The sequence below is a fragment of the Dermacentor andersoni genome, chromosome 2 (assembly GCF_023375885.2).
Source record: "Dermacentor andersoni chromosome 2, qqDerAnde1_hic_scaffold, whole genome shotgun sequence".
NCBI lineage: Eukaryota > Metazoa > Arthropoda > Arachnida > Ixodida > Ixodidae > Dermacentor > Dermacentor andersoni.
This window is the reverse complement of record NC_092815.1, coordinates 231,761,753-231,781,492: the sequence shown is the minus strand read 5'-3', so window position 1 is coordinate 231,781,492 and position 19,740 is coordinate 231,761,753. Positions and strand designations below refer to the sequence as shown.

General features: G+C 46.6%; 1 protein-coding gene across 2 annotated transcripts in view; it reads left to right on the top strand.

Annotated features, from left to right (window-relative positions):
• The window catches only part of LOC126539811 (uncharacterized), a 152,473-nt gene extending 133,082 nt beyond the window's left edge, over positions 1-19,391 (top strand). The window contains exons 8-10 of one of the 2 annotated variants that reach the window (XM_055075744.2): positions 123-243; positions 16,541-16,629; positions 19,169-19,250. In XM_055075744.2, the coding sequence (XP_054931719.1) occupies positions 123-243; positions 16,541-16,595 (176 nt within the window). In that variant the 3' untranslated portion in view covers positions 16,596-16,629; positions 19,169-19,250. Of the gene's footprint in view, positions 1-122; positions 244-16,540; positions 16,630-19,168 lie in introns of both variants that reach the window. The other variant, XM_050186638.3, reaches the window with a different exon arrangement.
• Positions 19,392-19,740: the final 349 nt, after the last annotated feature.

Genomic DNA, 19,740 nt, shown 5'->3' with positions numbered 1-19,740 from the left:
ACTACATCTTTTCTGGTCATTTTAAAATAACCAGCTCTTGTTACAGGGCTTAGCTGATCTTAAGAGGTTGAATGGAAGGGCTCTAGAACGCCACTTACTTCGGGACAAATTTACAATTTCAGATTTGATAAAATCAGCCCACTGCTGGGACATACCCGGATTTGCACAGTGCGCGGAGAGCGCAGACATAATGAATATCGAGAAAAAATTTTTCGCACCCGACTGGACTTCAGGAGACTGCAGGTTAGTGCGCTTATTGTGCGTAGTTTCGTCACAGGCTATTAATTAACAGTATCGTCAATATGAACGATAACATAAAGTAACATATTGTGTTGTAATTAATAGGAAAAGTGTGATTTTTTTACAAGCTTTCGCCTAAAGAGTTTTTTGACTTTCTTGACAATGTTGTAGGCAAACAAAATAATGCATGAGCGCGCGTTCCTTTAGTCTACTGGAGATTTAAGATTCAGTATTCAATAACATTGAATATTTCGTACAAAATATTCGTCCGACGAAATAAATGGTGACCTCCTACGTATGCGGTTTGCACGACTTGGATGCTGCCGTGTTCAGTTTAGAGCAGAATTTCATCAGCGGGTTAGTAGTATAGAGGGGTGAGCATTGTGCCTATGTACAGCGGGGCACATTATTAAAAGTGGTCGCCCTACATCTTGCGAGTGCTGCAGTTTCCGGTTCCTGCAGAAGTGCTGTCGATGTTGTGTATATTATAGATTGAATAAACATTACCACATTATATATATATATATATATATATATATATATATTACTGTCCCTTGCCTACAAAGTATTTACTAAGGTAATTGCAAATAGCATCAGGAACACCTTAGACTTCCGTCAACCAAAGGACCAGGCAGGATTCCGTAAAGGCTACTCAACAATAGATCATATTCACACTATCAATCAGGGGATAGAGAAATGTGCGGAATATAACCAACCATTATATATAGCTTTCATTGATTATGAGAAAACGTTTGATTCAGTCGAAACCTCAGCAGTCATGGAGGCATTGCGGAATCAGGGTGTAGACGAGCCGTACGTAAAAATACTGAAAGATATCTATAGCGGCTCCACAGCCACTGTAGTCCTCCATAAAGAAAGCAACAAAATCCCTATAAAGAAAGGCGTCAGGCAGGGAGATACGATCTCTCCAATGCTATTCACAGCATGTTTACAGGAGGTATTCAGAGACCTGGATTGGGAAGAATTGGGGATAAGAGTAAATGGAGAATACCTTAGTAACTTGCGCTTCGCTGATGATATTGCCTTGCTTAGTAACTCAGGGGACCAACTGCAATGCATGCTCACTGACCTGGAGAGGCAGAGCAGAAGGGTGGGACTAAAAATTAATCTGCAGAAAACTAAAGTAATGTTTAACAGTCTCGGAAGGGAACAGCAGTTTACGATAGGTAGCGAGGCACTGGAAGTGGTAAGGGAATACATCTACTTAGGACAGGTAGTGACTGCTGATCCGGATCATGAGAGCGAAATAATCAGAAGAATAAGAATGGGCTGGGGTGCGTTTGGCAGGCATTCTGAGATCATGAACAGCAGGTTGCCATTATCCCTCAAGAGAAAAGTTTATAACAGCTGTGTCTTACCAGTACTCACGTACGGGGCAGAAACCTGGAGGCTTACGAAAAGGGTTCTACTTAAATTGAGGACGACGCAACGAACTATGGAAAGAAGAGTGATAGGTGTAATATTAAGGGATAAGAAAAGAGCAGATTGGGTGAGGGAACAAACGCGCGTTAATGACATCTTAGTTGAAATCAAGAAAAAGAAATGGGCATAGGCAGGACATGTAATGAGGAGGGAAGATAACCGATGGTCCTTAAGGGTTACGGACTGGATTCCGAGGGAAGGAAAGCGTAGCAGGGGGCGACAGAAAGTTAGGTGGGCAGATGAGATTAGGAAGTTTGGCGGGTCAACATGGCCACAATTAGTACATGACCGGGGCAGTTGGAGAAGTATGGGAGAGGCCTTTGCCCTGCAGTGGGCGTAACCAGGCTGATGATGATATATATATATATATATATATATATATATATATATATATATATATATATATATTATACTACCGAGACCGATCAACTTGTCCAACGCTGTTTATTCCCAAAAAGGCAACACCCCCGCTGATGCGCGAAGAAGTTACAAACGAAAACGACGAAGTACGTTAATAGTGCTTACACTAACTTCCCCCCGTCATGGAAGCGGCCAGCCTGGCCGCAGATTAGAGGTTATCTAAACGGGGAGTGAAGGGCTTCATCCGCGAGACATGAACAATTTCGGCATTCCGGCGGCGCCGGCCAGTGACAGAGTGTACTGGGCGGACGAGATAGTTCACTGCAGATGTTTGCTGCACAACGGTGTATGGGCCAATGTAGTGTTGAATGAACTTCTCACAGAGGTCTGGAGTGCGGACTGGAGTCCAAAGCAGGACTTGGTCTCCAGGGTGAAAACGTACGTTACGGCGTTTCTCGTCGCAGTGACGTTTGCGCTCAGCTTGGGTAACTTGTGTGCTTTCCCGGGCGATTTGACGTCAATGTGCAATTGGGGCAGCAAAATCTTCTGGAAGCGACGCGTTAGGCGAAGAAGGTGCTATAAAGAATTCTCTGTCGAATATGGTGGAAGGAGATCGTTCTTATACAAGGAAGAAAGGGCTGTAGCCGGTAGTCCGTCGAATAGCAATATCATCATCAGCAGCAGCAGCCTGGTTATGCCCACTGCAGTGCAAAGGCCCCTCCCATACTTATCCAACTACCCCGGTCATGTACTAATTGTGGCCATGTTGTCCCTGCAAACTTCTTAATCTCATCCGCCCACCTAACTTTCTGCCGACCTCTGCTACGCTTTCCTTCCCTTGGAATCCATTCCGTAACTCTTAATGACCATCGGTTATCTTCCCTCCTCATTACGTGTCCTGCCCATGCCCATTTCTTTTTCTTGATTTCAACTAAGATATCATTAACTCGCGTTGGTTCCCTCACCCAATCTGCTCTTTTCTTATCCCTTAACGTTACATCAATCATTCTTCTTTCCATAGCTCGTTGCGTCATCCTCAATTTAAGTAGAACTCTTTTCGTAATCCTCCAGGTTTCTGCCCCGTACGTGAGTACTGGTAAGACACAGCTGTTATAAACTTTTCTCTTGAGGTATAATGGCAACCTGCTGTTCATGATCTGAGAATGCCTGCCAAACGCACCCCAGCCTATTCTTATTCTTCTGATTATTTCAGTCTCATGATCCGGATCCGCAGTCACTACCTGTCCTAAGTAGATGTATTCCGTTACCACTTCCAGTGCCTCACTACCTATTGTAAACTGCTGTTCCCTTCCGAGACTGTTAAACATTACTTTAGTTTTCTGCAGATTAATTTTTAGACCCACCCTTCGGCTTTGCCTCTCCAGGTCAGTGAGCATGCATTGCAGTTGGTCCCCTGAGTTACTAAGCAAGGCAATATCATCAGCGAATCGCAAGTTACAAAGGTATTCTCCATTAATTCTTATCCCCAATTCTTCCCAATCCAGGTCTCTGAATACCTCCTGTAAACACGCTGTGAATAGCATCGGAGAGATCGTATCTCCCTGCCTGACGCCTTCCTTTATTGGCATTTTGTTGCTTTCTTTATGGAGGACTACGGTGGCTGTGGAGCCGCTATAGATATCTTTCAGTATTTCTTCATACGGCTCGTCTACACCCTGATTCCGCAATGCCTCCATGACTGCTGAGGTTTCGACTGAATCTAACGCTTTCTCGTAATCAATGAAAGCTATATATAAAGGTTGGTTATATTCCGCCAACCTTTATATATAGTCTAGTCTCGCCCGAACGGCGAGACTAGAAATGAAATAGACCTCAAACTCTGCGCTAGCCCTGGCATCATACAATATGTGGACGTGCTCAGCAAGGTGCGCTGCAGTGACCATAGGATGGTAAGAACTCGAATTAGCCTAGACCTGAGGAGGGAACGGAAGCAACTGGTACATAAGAAGTCGACCAATGAGTTAGCGGTAAGAGGGAAAATAGAGGAATTCCAGATCAAGCTACAGAACAGGTATTCGGCTTTGACTCAGGAAGAGGACCTTAGTGTTGAAGCAATGAACGACAATCATGTGGGCATCATTAAGGAGTGTGCAATAGAAGTCGATGGTAACTCCGTTAGAGAGGATACCAGTAAGCTATCGCCGGAGACGAAAGATCTGATCAAGAAACGCCAATGTATGAAAGCCTCTAACCCTACAGCTAGAATAGAACTCACAGAACTTTAGAAGTTAATCAACAAGCGTAAGACAGCTGACGTAAGGAAGTATATTATGGATAGAATTGAACATGCTCTCAGGAACGGAGGAAGCCTAACAGCAGTGAAGAAGAAACTAGGAATTTGCAAGAATCAGATGTCTGCGTTAAGAGACAAAGCCGGCAATATCATTACTAATATGGATGAGATAGTTCAAGTGGCTGAGGAGTTCTATAGAGATTTATACAGCACGAGTGGAACCCACGATGATAATGGAAGAGAGAATAGTCTAGAGGAATCCGAAATCCCACAAGTAACGCTGGAAGAAGTAAAGACAGCCTTGGGAGCTATGTAAAGGGGGAAGGCAGCTGGGGAGGATCTGGTAACAGCAGATTTGTTGAAGGATGGTGGGCAGATTGTTCTAGAGAAACTGGCCACCCTGTATACGCAATGCCTCAGGACTTCGAGCGTACCGGAATCTTGGAAAAACGCTAATATAATCCTAATCCATAAGAAAGGGGACGCCAAAGAGTTGAAAAATTATAGACCGATCAGTTTACTGTCTTGTTGCCTACAAAGTATTTACTAAGGTAATTGCAAATAGAATCAGGAACACCTTAGATTTCCGTCAACCAAAGGACCAGGCAGGATTCCGTAAAGGCTATTCAACAATAGACCATATTCACAATATCAAAAAGCAGTATTAAATGCGAATGTAACAAAAGGAAGAATTTTATCCCAGTCAGTGTGGTCAGGACGGATGTACGTGGAAATCATGTCAGACAGCGTACGGTGGAAGCGCTCAGTAAGGCCGTTGGTTTGCGGATGATAGATAGAAGTAGATTTGTGGACGGTATTAGCGGCCCAAAGAGCTTCCTCGAGATCTTCGGAAATGAACGCCTTGCCACGGTCACTGAGAAGAACGCGAGGAGCCCCGTGGCGCAAGACGATGGAGCTCAAGAAAAAGTCGGCGACCTCAGAAGGGGTACCGTATCGCAGAGGGGCAGTCTCGGCATATCTTGTTAAATGGTCAACCGAGGTCACAATCGAACGGTGACCGGAGGGTGTCAACCGCAAGGGACCATACAAATCCATACTAAGGAATTGAAAAGGTGCGTCCGGGCAAGGGAGAGGTTGTAAGAAACCGGTAGGAGGGGATGTCGAGCGTTTGCGGTGCTGACATGACGCACAAGAGGCAATGTATTTGGCCACCGTTGTGGATAGGCCAGGCCAGAAGCAGCGGGTCTTGATGCGGTCGTAAGTCTTGTAGAAGCCTAAGGGGCCAGCCGATACGTCGTCGTGAAGTGCCTCTAATACTCGCAGGCAAAGACAGCGAGGCAGAACTGGGACCCACGGTTGACCTGTTGGGTGGTAAACGTAGCGATGTAGCATGCCATCTTGAAGGCGGAATTGTCGAAGTTGGCGTCGCAAGCGGCTGTTGGGTGGTTCGGCGAACCCACTAAGGCGATCCATGAGAGCTCGACAGTAGGAGTCGGCCAACAGAAGCGACACGAAATCAGACCGTGATGAACGCGCAACTTGGTCCAGGGGCGTTATCGAGAGCTGGTGTGAGGCAGGCGTAACATCGGAACAACGTGGTGCGGAAGACGACGGTGCGTTACCGGGAGAGAGCGAGAGTGGGCAGCGAGACAATGCGTCTGCATCATGATGACTTTTTCCAGACTTGTAAGTTATTGCAAAGTCATATTCCTGCAAGCAGAGTATCCAGCGTCCTAAGCGTCCTGACATGTTTTTCATTGATGACAGCCAACACAGAGCATGATGGTCGGTGACGATGATGAAGTGGCGGCCGTAAAGGTATGGGCGAAATTTCTGAATCGACTAAACGATAGCAAGGCACTCTTGCTCTGTAATGGTATAGTTCCGTTCAGCTGGAGAAAGTGTTCGACTGGCATATGCTATGACTTGCTCTTTAGAGGCTGCATTACGTTTCAGAAGTACTGCGCCAATACCTTGCGCGCTTGCGTCAGTATGGAGTGTGGTTGGGGATCGACTATCGAAGTGGTGAAGCACTGGTCCGGAAGTAAGATGCCGCTTAAGAGCTGCAAAAGCCGACTCGCAGTCGCTATAGTCCATGTGAAAGAGGCACCGCTAACCAGTAGCTTGCGTATAAATCGACGAAAATATGACGCCAAGCCGAGGAAACTGCGTAGATCTTTCTGTTGCTGGGTGCGAGGAAACTGAAGAACAGCACTAATGTTTTCGGGGTCTGGCTGGATGCCATCTTTTGAGACGACGTGGCCTATTACTTTAATGCTCTTGCTTGCAAATTTGCATTTTTTTATTGATCTGGAGACCAGCATTTGCAAGGCACTTGAGAACTTCCTCTAATCGATGAAAATGTTGGCTGAAGTCAGACGAAAAGATGACAATATCGTCCAGATAACAATGGCAGGTCTTCCATTTTAGACAACGAAGTACGTTGTCTATCATGCGCTCAAATGTGGCAGGAGCGTTACAAGCCAAAAGGCATCACGTTAAATTCATAAAGTCCGTCTGGTGTAGCGAATGCGGTTTTTTCTTTGTCAGTCTTGTTCATCGCAATTTGCCAATATCCTGATCGAAGATCAATGCTGAAGAAATACTCCGCCCCTTGTAGTGTGTCCAAAGCGTTGTCAATTCGAGGTATCGGATATACGTCCTTGCGTGTGATCTTATTGAGCGCTCGATAATGGACGCAAAAGCGAACGGAGCCATCTTTTTTCTTTACCAGAACCACGGGAGAAGCCCATGGGCTTGATGAAGGTCGTATTATCTTCCGCGCAAGCATGTCAGCAACCTGTTGTTCAATTATCTTGCGTTTGGACGGCGATACACAATAGGGGCGTCGTTGTATTATAGCGGAACCATCTGTTTCGATGCGGTGTGTAGCCACAGAAGTTTGGCTCAACACAGGGGAACAGCTATCAAAACATTGTGCTTTGCCAAGACCACAAGTAAGGCTTCGGTATGCGCGGCTGTTAGGTCAGAACCAAAAATTGCTGGAGGAGGGAAAGAAGAATCCAAACATGAGGTTGGTGCTGGCGATGAGGAAGGGCAAAACGTAACTATAGAGATAGGTTGAGTGTCAGCGAGCGTTGCCACAGTCATCCCTTTAAGCAGCATCACTGGATCTGGGGCCGTGTTGCAAGCAGACAGAGGGCGCGGCCACGTGAAAACTGGACGAGACAGGTGGCAATGAGAATTCCGCGAGAAGTACAGCGGGAAGAAGGGGCAACTAGAGCGTCTCCGTCGGCAATCTGACTGGATGTTACGGCTACAACGTATTCGTGACCAGGACGCAGGACGTAGTCTGCAGCGATGGCCAAGTTCACGCATGAAAATGAAGAGTCCGTAACAGGTGCAAGCGCTGTATCCGTGATATGGACAACTTCCTCTATACATGAAATGATGGCTGAAGCAGAATGTAGGAAGTCCCTATCTTCAAATCGGGTAATGCTCATTCAGCAGATAACTATCGTCCGATCTCACTGACTAGCATACCATACAAAATGATAACACACATCATACATTCGCAGCTAATTGAATTTTTGGAAAACAATTCTTTCTTTACTAATTCCCAACATGGATTTAGGAAAATGCTTTCGTGTGAGACCCAACTACTAACGTTTACTAATGATCTATTTATAGCTACTGACCTCGGTTTCGACATAGACTGCATTTTTCTCGATTTCGCTAAGGCATTTGACTCAGTACCTCAGGACTTACTCCTTTTCAAGCTTAGTAAACTTAATATCGACACTAGCGTATTTACCTGGATTAAAGACTTTCTTCCAAACCGTACTCAATATGTAACTGCTAACGATTATTCTTCTGATTTTTCTTCTGGTACGTCCGGTGTACCACAGGGGTCTGTACTGGGCCCTTTGTTGTTTCTTGTATATATAGATGATGTTCCTGAGAGTATTCTTCTTTCCTCAATTTCCTCAATTAAGCTTTTAGCAGATGACTGCGTAATTTGCAATAAAATAACAAATTTATCTGATTCACTAAATATCCAAAAAGATCTCGATCAATTATCTCTATGGTGTGACAAATGGCTTATGCAACTAAACGTAAATAAATGTAAAACCATGAGAATAACCCGGCGCCCTCACAGTACAAACCACAGTTATTACCTTAAAGGGGCCCCCTTGAATCCCATTGACCCTTACAAATACCTTGGCATTAAAATTACTAATGACCTATCCTGGAACATGCACGTCGATTACGTAACCCGCAATGCTAACCGCACTCTTGGCTACCTGCTGTTAAGAACGGCCAGCTGCAGTGCAAGATTGCCCCCCACTTACGACTATAGCGGCAACATCCCGGCGCTGTTTAGAACGGCGAGCTGCAGTGCAAGATTGCCACTCACTTACGACTATGACGGCAACATACCGGGAGCGTCGCCGCCAACTTCTAGCCACAGCGTGTCTAAATCGACTTTGTGACGGAATAAGTTCGGCGGGCCAACTATTGTTCCCAAACTCCCCAACGCGCTACCCAGAATGGCTCCGAATTCTACGGGGCCCCTCTGACGTCGGTTCCGGACCTTCGAACGTGTGCTTTTGTGCGTGTAGACCGTCCTGCGGAGAGGCGGCTAGTTTGCGATCACCAAACGAACGTTCGCGTCGCCTTGTATCGCGGGAGGACCGAGTGTTTAAAAACTGCTGTTGTGCGGATGCTGGACACACTTCTCTTAAACAGTCATGTTGGACTGAGACCTTCCCTCAAGCAGTCATGTTAGACTGATGTACTTTCTCAAACAGTCATGTTAGACTGATATAAATGCTGTAAATAAACCCATATTCCTCGTTGTCGATGAGAAGCAGTCCTTCCCTTCACAACGTCCTCAGCGTGGATAAGTTGGACGTCGGCATGGGCCAGCTACCTTCTAATTCATGCCCGACTCCAATCTTGACAACAGATCACGAGCGATGGGATTGAGCCCCCAATCCTGACACTGCGCCGTAACTTTTCCAAAGCGCCGTCTTCCTTAAAATTAATTCTTTATAAAACTTTAGTCCGTCGAAAACTAGAATATGCTTCTAGCATATGGGACCCCAGTCAATCCATACTAATCGCTTCCCTTGAATCTGTTCAGAATCGCGCAGCCCGGTTTATTCTATCGAATTATTCCAGCTACGCTTCTGTATCCACTATGAAGAACACACTAAACCTGCCTGATCTGTCTTTACGTCGTAAATTTCTTCGTCTCTGCCTCTTTCACAAAATCTATCATCAAAATGAAATGTTAAAAAGCTATCTTTTCCTTCAACCGACGCACATTTCATCGCGTGTGGACCACAAGTTCAAGGTTGGTGTGCCATTTTGCCGAACCAACTTATATAATTATTCTTTGATTCCCAAAACCAGCGCAGAATGGAACCACCTTCCTGCATCCATCGCTGCCATTGTCGACACTAAGTTCAGAAGTGCCATTGAAAATTACTTATTTGGTTAACTTGTATCATCATAAATTGTATTATTGCACACTTGTATATTCGTTACCCATCCTTTCTGTAATGCCCTCAGGCTCTTAAAGTATTTGTAATAAATAAGTAAACAAAAAGTCCCAACCCAGTATAAGTTCATGGATATATGTTGGAAGGATTAGAAACTCCATATGGTGGCGTATGCCGTCGATGAGAACACGAGCAGTACGCTGTCCGTCGGGGTGAATGAATGAATTACTAGCACCACGCAAAATAGGTCCAAGATAAGGCATTTTGACTTTCTGGAGCCGGGAACACAGATCACTACGAAGAACAGAAACGGCGGCACCGGTATCGATGAGAGCTGACACGGGAACACCTTCGACTTTTACAGAACGCATGTTGGCCAGGCGAACAGGAGGAATTTTGAAGACTGATAAGAAGCAGTTTCCCCTCCAAAAACTGCAACAGTTAGTTTTCCGAGTGCTGGTCGACAAGATGGGAAGTGGGGCGAAGCGGTGATGTTGAGCGCCGGTAAGGCGATGGAGAACGACGTCTGGCCGAACGGGAACTAAGAGGCAGCAGCTGGAGGAGACGGAGAACGGTGTTGAGGGAACGAGTACGATGCGGGATAGTAGGCGTCTGGTCGGCGAGTGCGGTCTCTCTCGTGCTCTGCTTAGCCTCGTCTTTCATCCTGCTGGCGACGGCGGCAGAAGCGAGATATATGGCCGCGTATACCACAGTAAAAACAAACAGGACGAGGTGGACGCCACTGAGGGCAGGATGGCGCAGCAAGTGCTCTGGTTCTCATCGAAGCCAAATGGTCATAGGCACGGATGTCAGTAGGCACGGAGGTCACGGTAGATGTGGGTAGCGAAGCAACATCCGCGTTGGTAGGTGTGGGGCGCGCTACCGGAGCAAGATACGCCGTAGGTGTAGTCATTGCTGTCAACTCTTGCTTTACGACCTCGCGCAAGTCGAAGGTGGGGGTTGTGGAGCAGGCAGCAGGTGGACGTCTTAGGTCTTGTAGTTGAAGCTCTTCGTGGATTAGGGTGCGGATAAGAGCACGTAGATCTGGAGAATGGGGAACCTGAGGATCGCTGCTGTCATGTGGAAGACGAATAGACTGCAGCTCGTCTAGGCGTTGACACGTGGAAGTGATGGCTTGGACAGAAGCCGGATTTTGCACGATTAAGGCGTTGAACGCGACAGACCCAATACCTTTTAAGATGTGGCGAACGCGTTTAGCTTCCGTAATGCTAGGATTCGCACGGAGGCACAGAGCCAAGACATCCTCCATGTATGAGGTGTAAGACTCTTGTGGAAATTGGAGGCGCGTTCCCAGCTTCTGTTTGGCGACTTCTGCACGGCCAGACGAGGCAGCGAATATTTGCCGCAGCTTGGACGTAAACGAAGACCAATCCACGATGTCGGATTCATGGTTGAAATACCACGTATTGACAACACCGGTCAAGTAGAATGCGTCGTGCCTCAATTTCTGGATGTCGTTCCACTTGTTGCAAGAACTCACACGGTCGTAGTGGTCGATTCAATTGTCGACGTCATCACTGCGGAGTCCCGCAAGGACAGGGTTATCGCGCTAACAGTCCAAGAGGGCGCCGCTGGCGGGGTCGTCTGTGTGGTAGGGTTAGAGGCGCCGGAAGGGCCGGGGTTGGAAGTGTCCATCGTTGTAGGGGTACCTGGGCGCAGTCGGCGACCGGAACGGAGCTCCAGGGAGGACGGGAACGCGAGAGGACGTCGGGGTCTTGATGTACCTCCACCACTTTATAATACCGAGACCGGCCAAGTTGTCCACCGCTGTTTATTCCAAAAAAGGCAACGCCCCAGCTCATGCGCGAAGAAGTCGACGAACAGGGAAGATGATGATGGCTATGTACAAATGAAAACGACGAAGTACGTTAATAGTGCGCACAATATATATATATATATATATACGTCTACTTTATCTGTATCTGGCAACCACTTTTCACCGCCTCACAAATGTTATCGCAAAGCGCAGGACATGCCTACATGTATAGGAATTTCTGGAATGTTACCCGTGGTTCCATCCGCTATCTGTGACTGAACGTTGTGTAAACTGATTGCATGTATACGCGACGCGAATAACGTAGAACTGAGTGGAAGACACGCAGGTCCCAGCGATTAGTCTGGAACATTCGACGACTGATGTATAAAAGGTGACGCGCTTGACCCGCTGATCAGATTTTCGACGATCGCCGACTGTGTTCGCCGCTGTCGTTGTGCTTTCAGTGTAGCCTGTTTTTATGGGCACAGGTTCGCCCAATAAAAGTTTATTTTATCTTTCACGGTATTACTACTGTGTTCTTTAACGTCACTACCACGTTACATCTGGTGGACGTTCTTTGCGTTCATGTACCGGACGCCCCCACAAAGCCGCGACCCAAGCCCGAACGCGGTAGACAAGACTAACATCGCCAAGAACCAGCGAGGTAGCCGCAGGCTGCAAAGACTGCCCCCGGAGTACGGACTTTTGCCTGAGACGACCAGGAAGGTCGTAGCCCAGTCAAGCCCAATAGCAGGCCCAGCGTCCTCCATGGTGCTGCAGCAGCCCAGGGAGCCTCCGGCGTTCCGCGGTTCAACATTCGAGGACCCGAAAGCATGGGTTGACACGTATGAGGGGGTCGCTGCATTTAACAGCTGGAACAGCGATGACGAACTTCGAGATGTCTTTTTCGCATTGGAAGGCGCCGCCAGGACGTGGTTCGAGAACCGAGAAACCGCCTTAACGACGTGGGACCTGTTCCAAAGCGGCTTCCTGCAGACATTCACAAGCGTCTTACGCCGAGAACGAACCCAAGCACTATTAGAAACCCGGGTGCAGCGCCTAATGAGACCACTGCGATATTCACGGAGGAAATAAGCCATCTATTCCTCCACGACGACTCGGAAATGTCTGAAGAGAAGAAAGTCCGCCTACTCATACGTGGCGTGAAATAGGAGCTTTTCGCCGTAATGGTACGAAGTCCACCGAAGACCGTGACCAGTTTCTTTGCGAGGCCACCAGCATCGAAAACGCACTCCAGATGCGGAACCGGCAATTCAACTGCCGAACGAACTCTACAATTTACGCCGAAGATCAATCACTGGCCACCGACGACCTACATTAGGCTATCAGAGCGGTCGCACGGGAGGAGCTGCAGAAGTTCTACCCAAGGAGAGCTCTCGTAGTCACAACGCCTTGAGTATGCTCGAAGATCAAGTGAGCATCCCGCCGCGTACCAGCACCATTATTTCCGTGGGCACCGAAACACCCGCTGACGTAGAAGGTGTCATCGAGGGTAACCAACGTCTACTGCTCGACCGTGAAATTTGCGTCGCAAGAGGGATCACTCGAATGCACGGAGGGAAAGCGCAAGTTATGCTAACCAACTTCAGCCAGGAGTTCAAGCACATCAACGAGGGCACGATAATCGCTTACATCAAGCAAGTTGTGGAAACCAGCAATGTGTTTGTCCTCTCGGATTCTGCCGCATCTACATCAACGGCCATAGTTCCCGAACCAGATTTCGACATCAATTCAAGCCTCCCCATGAGCAAGCAGCAACTGCTCAGAACTCTTCTCCCACGATACAAAGAGTGCTTTTCGATGTCCTCCAGGATTCGACGAACACCAGTCGCAAAGCATCGCATAATAACCGAAGAGTGCGTTCGACCACTCCGCCCGAGACCTTACCGAGTTTCGACGCGAGAACGTGACGCTATAAGGCAACAAGTCGGCGAAATGCTGCGCGACGACATCATCCAGTCACCGAAAAGCCCGTGGGCATCTCCTGTAGTCTTGGTGAAGAAAAAGGACTGAACCTTACGTTTCTGCGTCGATTATCGTGGTCTGAACAAGATCACGAAGAAGGACATATACCCCCACACACGGATTGGCAGCGCCTTCCTTAGAATAGTAAACGCGGAAGACTTCGTTGAGTAACGAGCAGACGCGGAGCTAAAAGTCCTCGTCGAATATTTAGAAGGGAATACCGACGTTGTCCCTAGGCCGTTTCAGCACGGGTTGTCTTCGTTCACGCTTCAAAACAACCTACTCGTGAAAAACTCCTCACCAGTCCGCGCCAACTACCCTCTTGTTATTCCGTCGGCGCTTCGTCCAGAAGTACTGCACGCCCTACATGACGATCCGACCGCTGGGCACCTCGGTTTCTCGCGGACGCTATAGAGGATACAAGAAAGGTATTACTGGCCGCGCCTAACTGCCGACGTCGCCTGTTACGTCAAGAGATGCTTAGACTGTCAGCGACACAAGACACCACCGACAAGGCCACAGGGATTACTACAGCCGATCAAGCCTCCTTACTTACCTTTTCAGCGAATCCGGATGGACTTGGGACCGTTTCCGACGTCAACATCCAGGAAATAAGTGGATAATCGTGGCGACGGACTACCTCACCCACTTCGCTGAAACTAAAGCTCTGCAGAAAGGTAGCGCAGCCGAAGTGGCCAAATTTTTTGTCGAGAGCATCCTGCTGCGGCATGGTGCCCCAGAAGTCCTCATCACCGACAGGGGAACGACCTTTACAGCATAGCTAACCCACGCCATTCTGCAATACCGCCAGGCAAGCCACAGGAGAAGGAGGACAACTGCCTACCACCCGCAGGCGAATGGTCTCACGGAACGCCTGAACAAGACCCTCGCCGACATGCTAGCAATGTACGTCGACGTCGAACACAAGAGCTGGGATGCCATCCTGGCGTACGGAACCTTCGCTTACAACACGGCGGAGCAAAAAACAAAGCAGATCACCCCGTTCAAGCTGGTTTACGGCTGGAACCCGACGATGACTCTCGATGCCATGCTGCCGCACATCACCGACGAATAGAATCTTGACGTCGCCACTTATCTCCAGCGCGCCGAAGAAGCCCGACAGCTCGCCCCCCTACAGATCAAGAACCAGCAGCGTACCGAAAGCCAACACTACAACCTTCGACAACGGTGCGTGGAGTACCAGCCCGGTGATCGTGTTTGTGTTTGGACCCCTATACGGCGACGAGGACTTAGTGAGAAATACTGTCGCCATCGATTAACGACTGCTTTCTTGATATCAAGGGTGCTTTTGACAACGTTGCGCATGATGCAATTTTAAATTCCCTAGAAGAATGTGGCATCGGTGGACGTATGCATCAGTGGATAGCCAGCTATCTTCAAGAAAGAACAATATTCATGACAACTCCAGACGGTGAAACAAAGAACCACCCCGTCTATCGTGGTGTGCCTCAAGGACGTGTATTGAGCCCAACCTTATTCAATGTCGTTCTCATCGGACTGGTCAAAGAACACGCAGGCACAGTCTCCGTCTCTGTGTACGCAGATGACATCTTTATATGGACCACGAGCTTAACGCGCTTGCAAGTGCAAACGAAGCTGCACCGCGCGGTGTCAATAACGTCGACATACCTTAACAGTCACGGACTGCAGCTGTCACCGGAAAAAAGTGTAACCATGGCATTTACACGGAAGTCAATGGCCTGCTACCCTGTTATGATTCATGGGAAGATTATACCTTCGGTATCCCACTACAAGTTTCTCGGAGTCATCGACCGTGACTTATCTTGGCCACCTCTCTGGATTAAGAAAAAAGCTGGACAGCTTTACTCAGATCATTCGACATATGTCTGAAAAATCAAAAAGCAGCTCTACCAGGCAGATTTTGTTGGCTACTTCCGCTACATTGCGCCTGTAGTTTGTCGGGTTAGTACAACTGCTGTACGCACACATGAAAGTGCTCAGGCTCGCGCACTGAGAATTTGCCTAGGACTACCACGATGTGTGTCTATTTGGGGCACTATTGCAGAGGCACGTGCGTGCCCAGTTCGAGTTTATCTGCAACATGAGCCATTGCGAGTGCATCTGGGGCTACTGACTAGACACAGGAATCATCCACTCACGAACATCACAAGCATACGGCCCGTCGCCGCCTACTCAGAAGCCGTGTTGTCGCAGTAAGACTTATTGTCGTCGGACTTCGAACCATATGACATACCCGAAGATCCACTCTGGACGATGAGAAAGCCAACGGTGAGACTCTCAATCCCTGGAATAACGAAGAAGTCGAAAATGCCGCTTGCTGGGCTCAAGCATTTCGCGTTATCACGCATTGCTTACATGTATGGATATTCCCAACATGTTTTTACAGATGGTTCTGTGACACAGACCTCTTCCGCGGCGGCCTACACATAAAAGTCTATTCATAAAAGTTCATAAAAGTCTATTCTGAGCTAATCAAATCTCTGTAAACTGAGTTAGTACAAACATATTTCCTCTAAGCGTGCGTCTGGTTCGAACCCACTCTACAGTTCCCCCGTGCATCAGTTTTCTCCACGCACTGCGACAGTTTATGGCTTGCATTGCCATTCTATATATCACCGTCGTTACTGGAATTAGCCTGTTCGAGCTCATCCTATCCTTATCACATTTGCCTTTGTAGATGAGGTTCATTTTGCTCTCGTGACGTCCAACCAGAATGGCGGATTCTTAGTTCTAATCATTTGCTCCATGGAATTAGACAGCAGCGCTTTGCTCTTTGAACTGAGGTTTTCGACTAGCCCTATTGTGATTTCATGGGGTCCTGCGGCAGTGTTATTAGGGACATTTCCTCCTGCTTTTTTTTTCCAGTAAAAGAATGATATGCCAAATTTTGATCTCCCGGGCCTCTTTGTTGTGGCTGGATCTAACTACGCTTTGTTTTGTGCCGAAGTAATCCCCAATAACTTCTCTGATGCACCGGTGTGCATCGTCTCCGTCGGAGATGTTACCGTATCGATCCTTTATATTCATTCGATGATATTTATTTTGCAGCTCCAAGTGGTCTTACATGGTTCGAGAATCTTCTAGCGCGCCTGGGCACCTATGAGCCCTCGGCAGCCAACGCCACCTAGGGCAGCCAGGTGCGCGCACCGCATTACACTTTTTTGGTGGAGAGCGCGCCATGTCGGGCGGCCGAAGCGAAACCCGCCAACGAGAGCAATCGCAGAGCCCACGGGCTGTTCTTACGAGAAGTTATTATCGGAGCCGCACCCGACTACGCGCCTGCCACCGACGTCTTGGTTTTCCGGCTGCTTCGGGGCTTTTACGCCGGCCGCAGTTGCGGGCCGTTCTTTCACTCACATTTGACACGGGCGCTTGTTCAAAACGTACCAGTTTGATCGAGTACACCTAGCGCTCCAGCACACAGCCACACGCCATTGGCGCAGAACAGCCATTACAAAACTCCCATTGACAGCTTCGTTCCAAAGACATTCACTTGCGTTTTATAATGGCGTTTAAAATGTAAATTGTTAATGAATGTTGAAAACGAAAACCAAAACAGAAAAAGAGAGAAATATGACAAGGACGTTGACAAGACAATCCCCTGGTTTACTCGCCTGCGCTAGAGCTAAGAAAAATTAGAATGGCAAAAAAAAGATCAGAAATACAGAGGAAGGCTGGGAATGTTTGCCACTCACTCAAAGCAACACGTAATCAAAGGCGATCGCAAAGGCAGTCGTTTTCAAAAAGCACATGACTGTTTTCACTGCCTTCTGAGCCAATGATCGACGCTATTCCAGTAGAGTCTGCACGCTTTGTGCAAGATCATCTAGTCGCTTCAATGAATTGGACATCCAAGAAAGAACGGTGCCACAATAGCGCGTGCACGTTCTCCTCGTAGGCCGCCGGTGTCACATGGAGGTCCGTCAGTCATTGCAATTAGAGCAGTCATGGATGACGATCGGCTATTTCTGTTAGTGCTGAATAAGCTTTCGTGAAACCAACTGCCAATCACAACTGTCAAAGAAGGAACGCCTCGCATTTGTAAAATATGTGGTTGGTGGCATTCTATTTTGCAAGCGAAGCTGTTACATTGTGCTTCGCATTTTTACTTAAGCACCAGTGGTCGTCTTGTAGTCAGTTGCGGTTGTTGCTTCTGTGGAAGACTGAGTTTCAAAGATATACGCCATCTGACAAACGACTTGTACAGTGATTTTACCAAACCAGACAGTTCTTTCGAAGTTCTTTCGTTCTGTGGTTGCATTTTCTCTCTGTCTTTAGTCCACTTGAATCAGAAAGCTGACTTGAGGAGCTTGACTAGGCGCCTATCTACCGTGATGAAAGAGCAGTTTCAAAACATCGTAATTATCATAGAAATACATGGGAACGTAAGAGCTTATTCTAAGTAATAACAAAAAGTTGAACATGTTACACAGCAATATGGTAATTATACAATCGTCAACATACTATGACGGCAAAGCAGGAAAGCATGAGGAAGCTATAAACAAAATATAAAGGAATGCAGAAAAAAACGAGAAGGAAGGACATAGTTATTACAAGTTACTGTGATTACACAATAATGTATGTATACAATATAATAAGTAAAGGAAAAAACGATAACAAATAGCATTAGAATATAATAAGAATATTCGAAGCCAATGTTACTAGATTAAAATGCCAATATAATTGCGCATAATAAAAGTCTTTTCGTAGTTGACTTAATGTGTAATGCTGAATGTCGGTACACTTATTTAATATAAAGGAAAAATAGTGTCCTAACGCCTGCAATTTATAATTTGTCTGGAACCTTGGGAGCAACCATGTAGGATCGCTCCTAGAGTTAGCAGGTTTGCTGTGAAATTGTAACGATGCGAGTCTGGTTAGACATTCACAAAATACAGAAATAAGAAGCGGAAGGGACGTAAAATGCAAAAATCATACATACATACATACATACATACATACATACATGCAGGAACAATAACATATGTGCGGAAAGCATGTTCAGTGTGCCAGAGATAAGGAAGATTCTCTATGTAACTAACTGCCCTTTTTCAGGGTGTGAGAAGTCGTTGTCCGGACTAAATTGCAGTAAATAAGACGTGATTCAAATACTGCATAATATAAATGAACTTTAATGCCAACAGGTAGTAAAGCGCCATGGAGGGATATCATTCCTGGTGCAGATGCAAGCATTTTGTTAACCTTATTATTGTAAGTGTCCTAGCTAATGTTAGAGCAAAACGTGACACAGAGTATCTTTTGTTCGTCAACTACTTCTATTTCGTGCCCGCCAAGCATGATAGCGTTGTTTGAATTAGGAAGTTTGGTTTTCGCACAGAAGATAGATTTTTTTTTTTTTTGCGGATTAATTTGTAACCCATTAGAGATACCAAGCGGGTTGCCGGTTAAGTAAATTATTACATTTTACGGTCAAGTCATCTGCGTTCGGTCCAGAAAGTAGAAGAGTAACGTCATCCCCATGTATAATGAAATGTGTTGTATCGTTATTGCCAATATCATTAATAAAGGCAACAAATGGGAAAGGTCCTAATTCGGAGCCATGCGTTACCCTATCCTGCTTCCAAAAGGTTTAAATATGATTGGCGAGAATGTCTCTTACGATGTAAACCGAAAGTGGCTTCATTTTTTCATCGTTTTCTTTCTTTTTGCTTTCAGGAAATTGGAAAACTCAGTGACAGCCTGTATCCAAAAAAGTGTGATAGGAGGAAAAAACTGTTCTTCAACTTATGCTTTCGAGGCTAAGGAGATAATCTCAGCCTACCTTAGGAAGCTGAACTGTGAATCAAGTACGAACGCTATCAGTGCTACGACACCAACCAGTATTTGTGTTATGTTTTGGATGTTTCTTGTTAACTTCAAGTAAAAACAATTTTTAGAAGTTTCTGTTTTTCCAACTTACTGAATTCAATATAAGTATAAATTGGCACAATGTAATACGTCATACCTGACAAGCATCAGTGATATCACGGCTTAGTTGCGTGAGCGCGAAGTGGCCCAGTGGCCCAAACGTGATTTCTATTCTCTACACGATGCTTTCAAAGTACCCACGTAGCCTTGTGATATACAGCATAATCATTTTAAAGTTTTACGGAATGTTAAAAATAGCCGGTTCCAGATAACATGATTCTAGTCCTTGAGCTCGATTATTCAGAGGAGAAAACTACTTGCACAAGAAAGTGAAACACATATTCAACTAATGACACAAATCCTCAATTATCTTTTGAAGT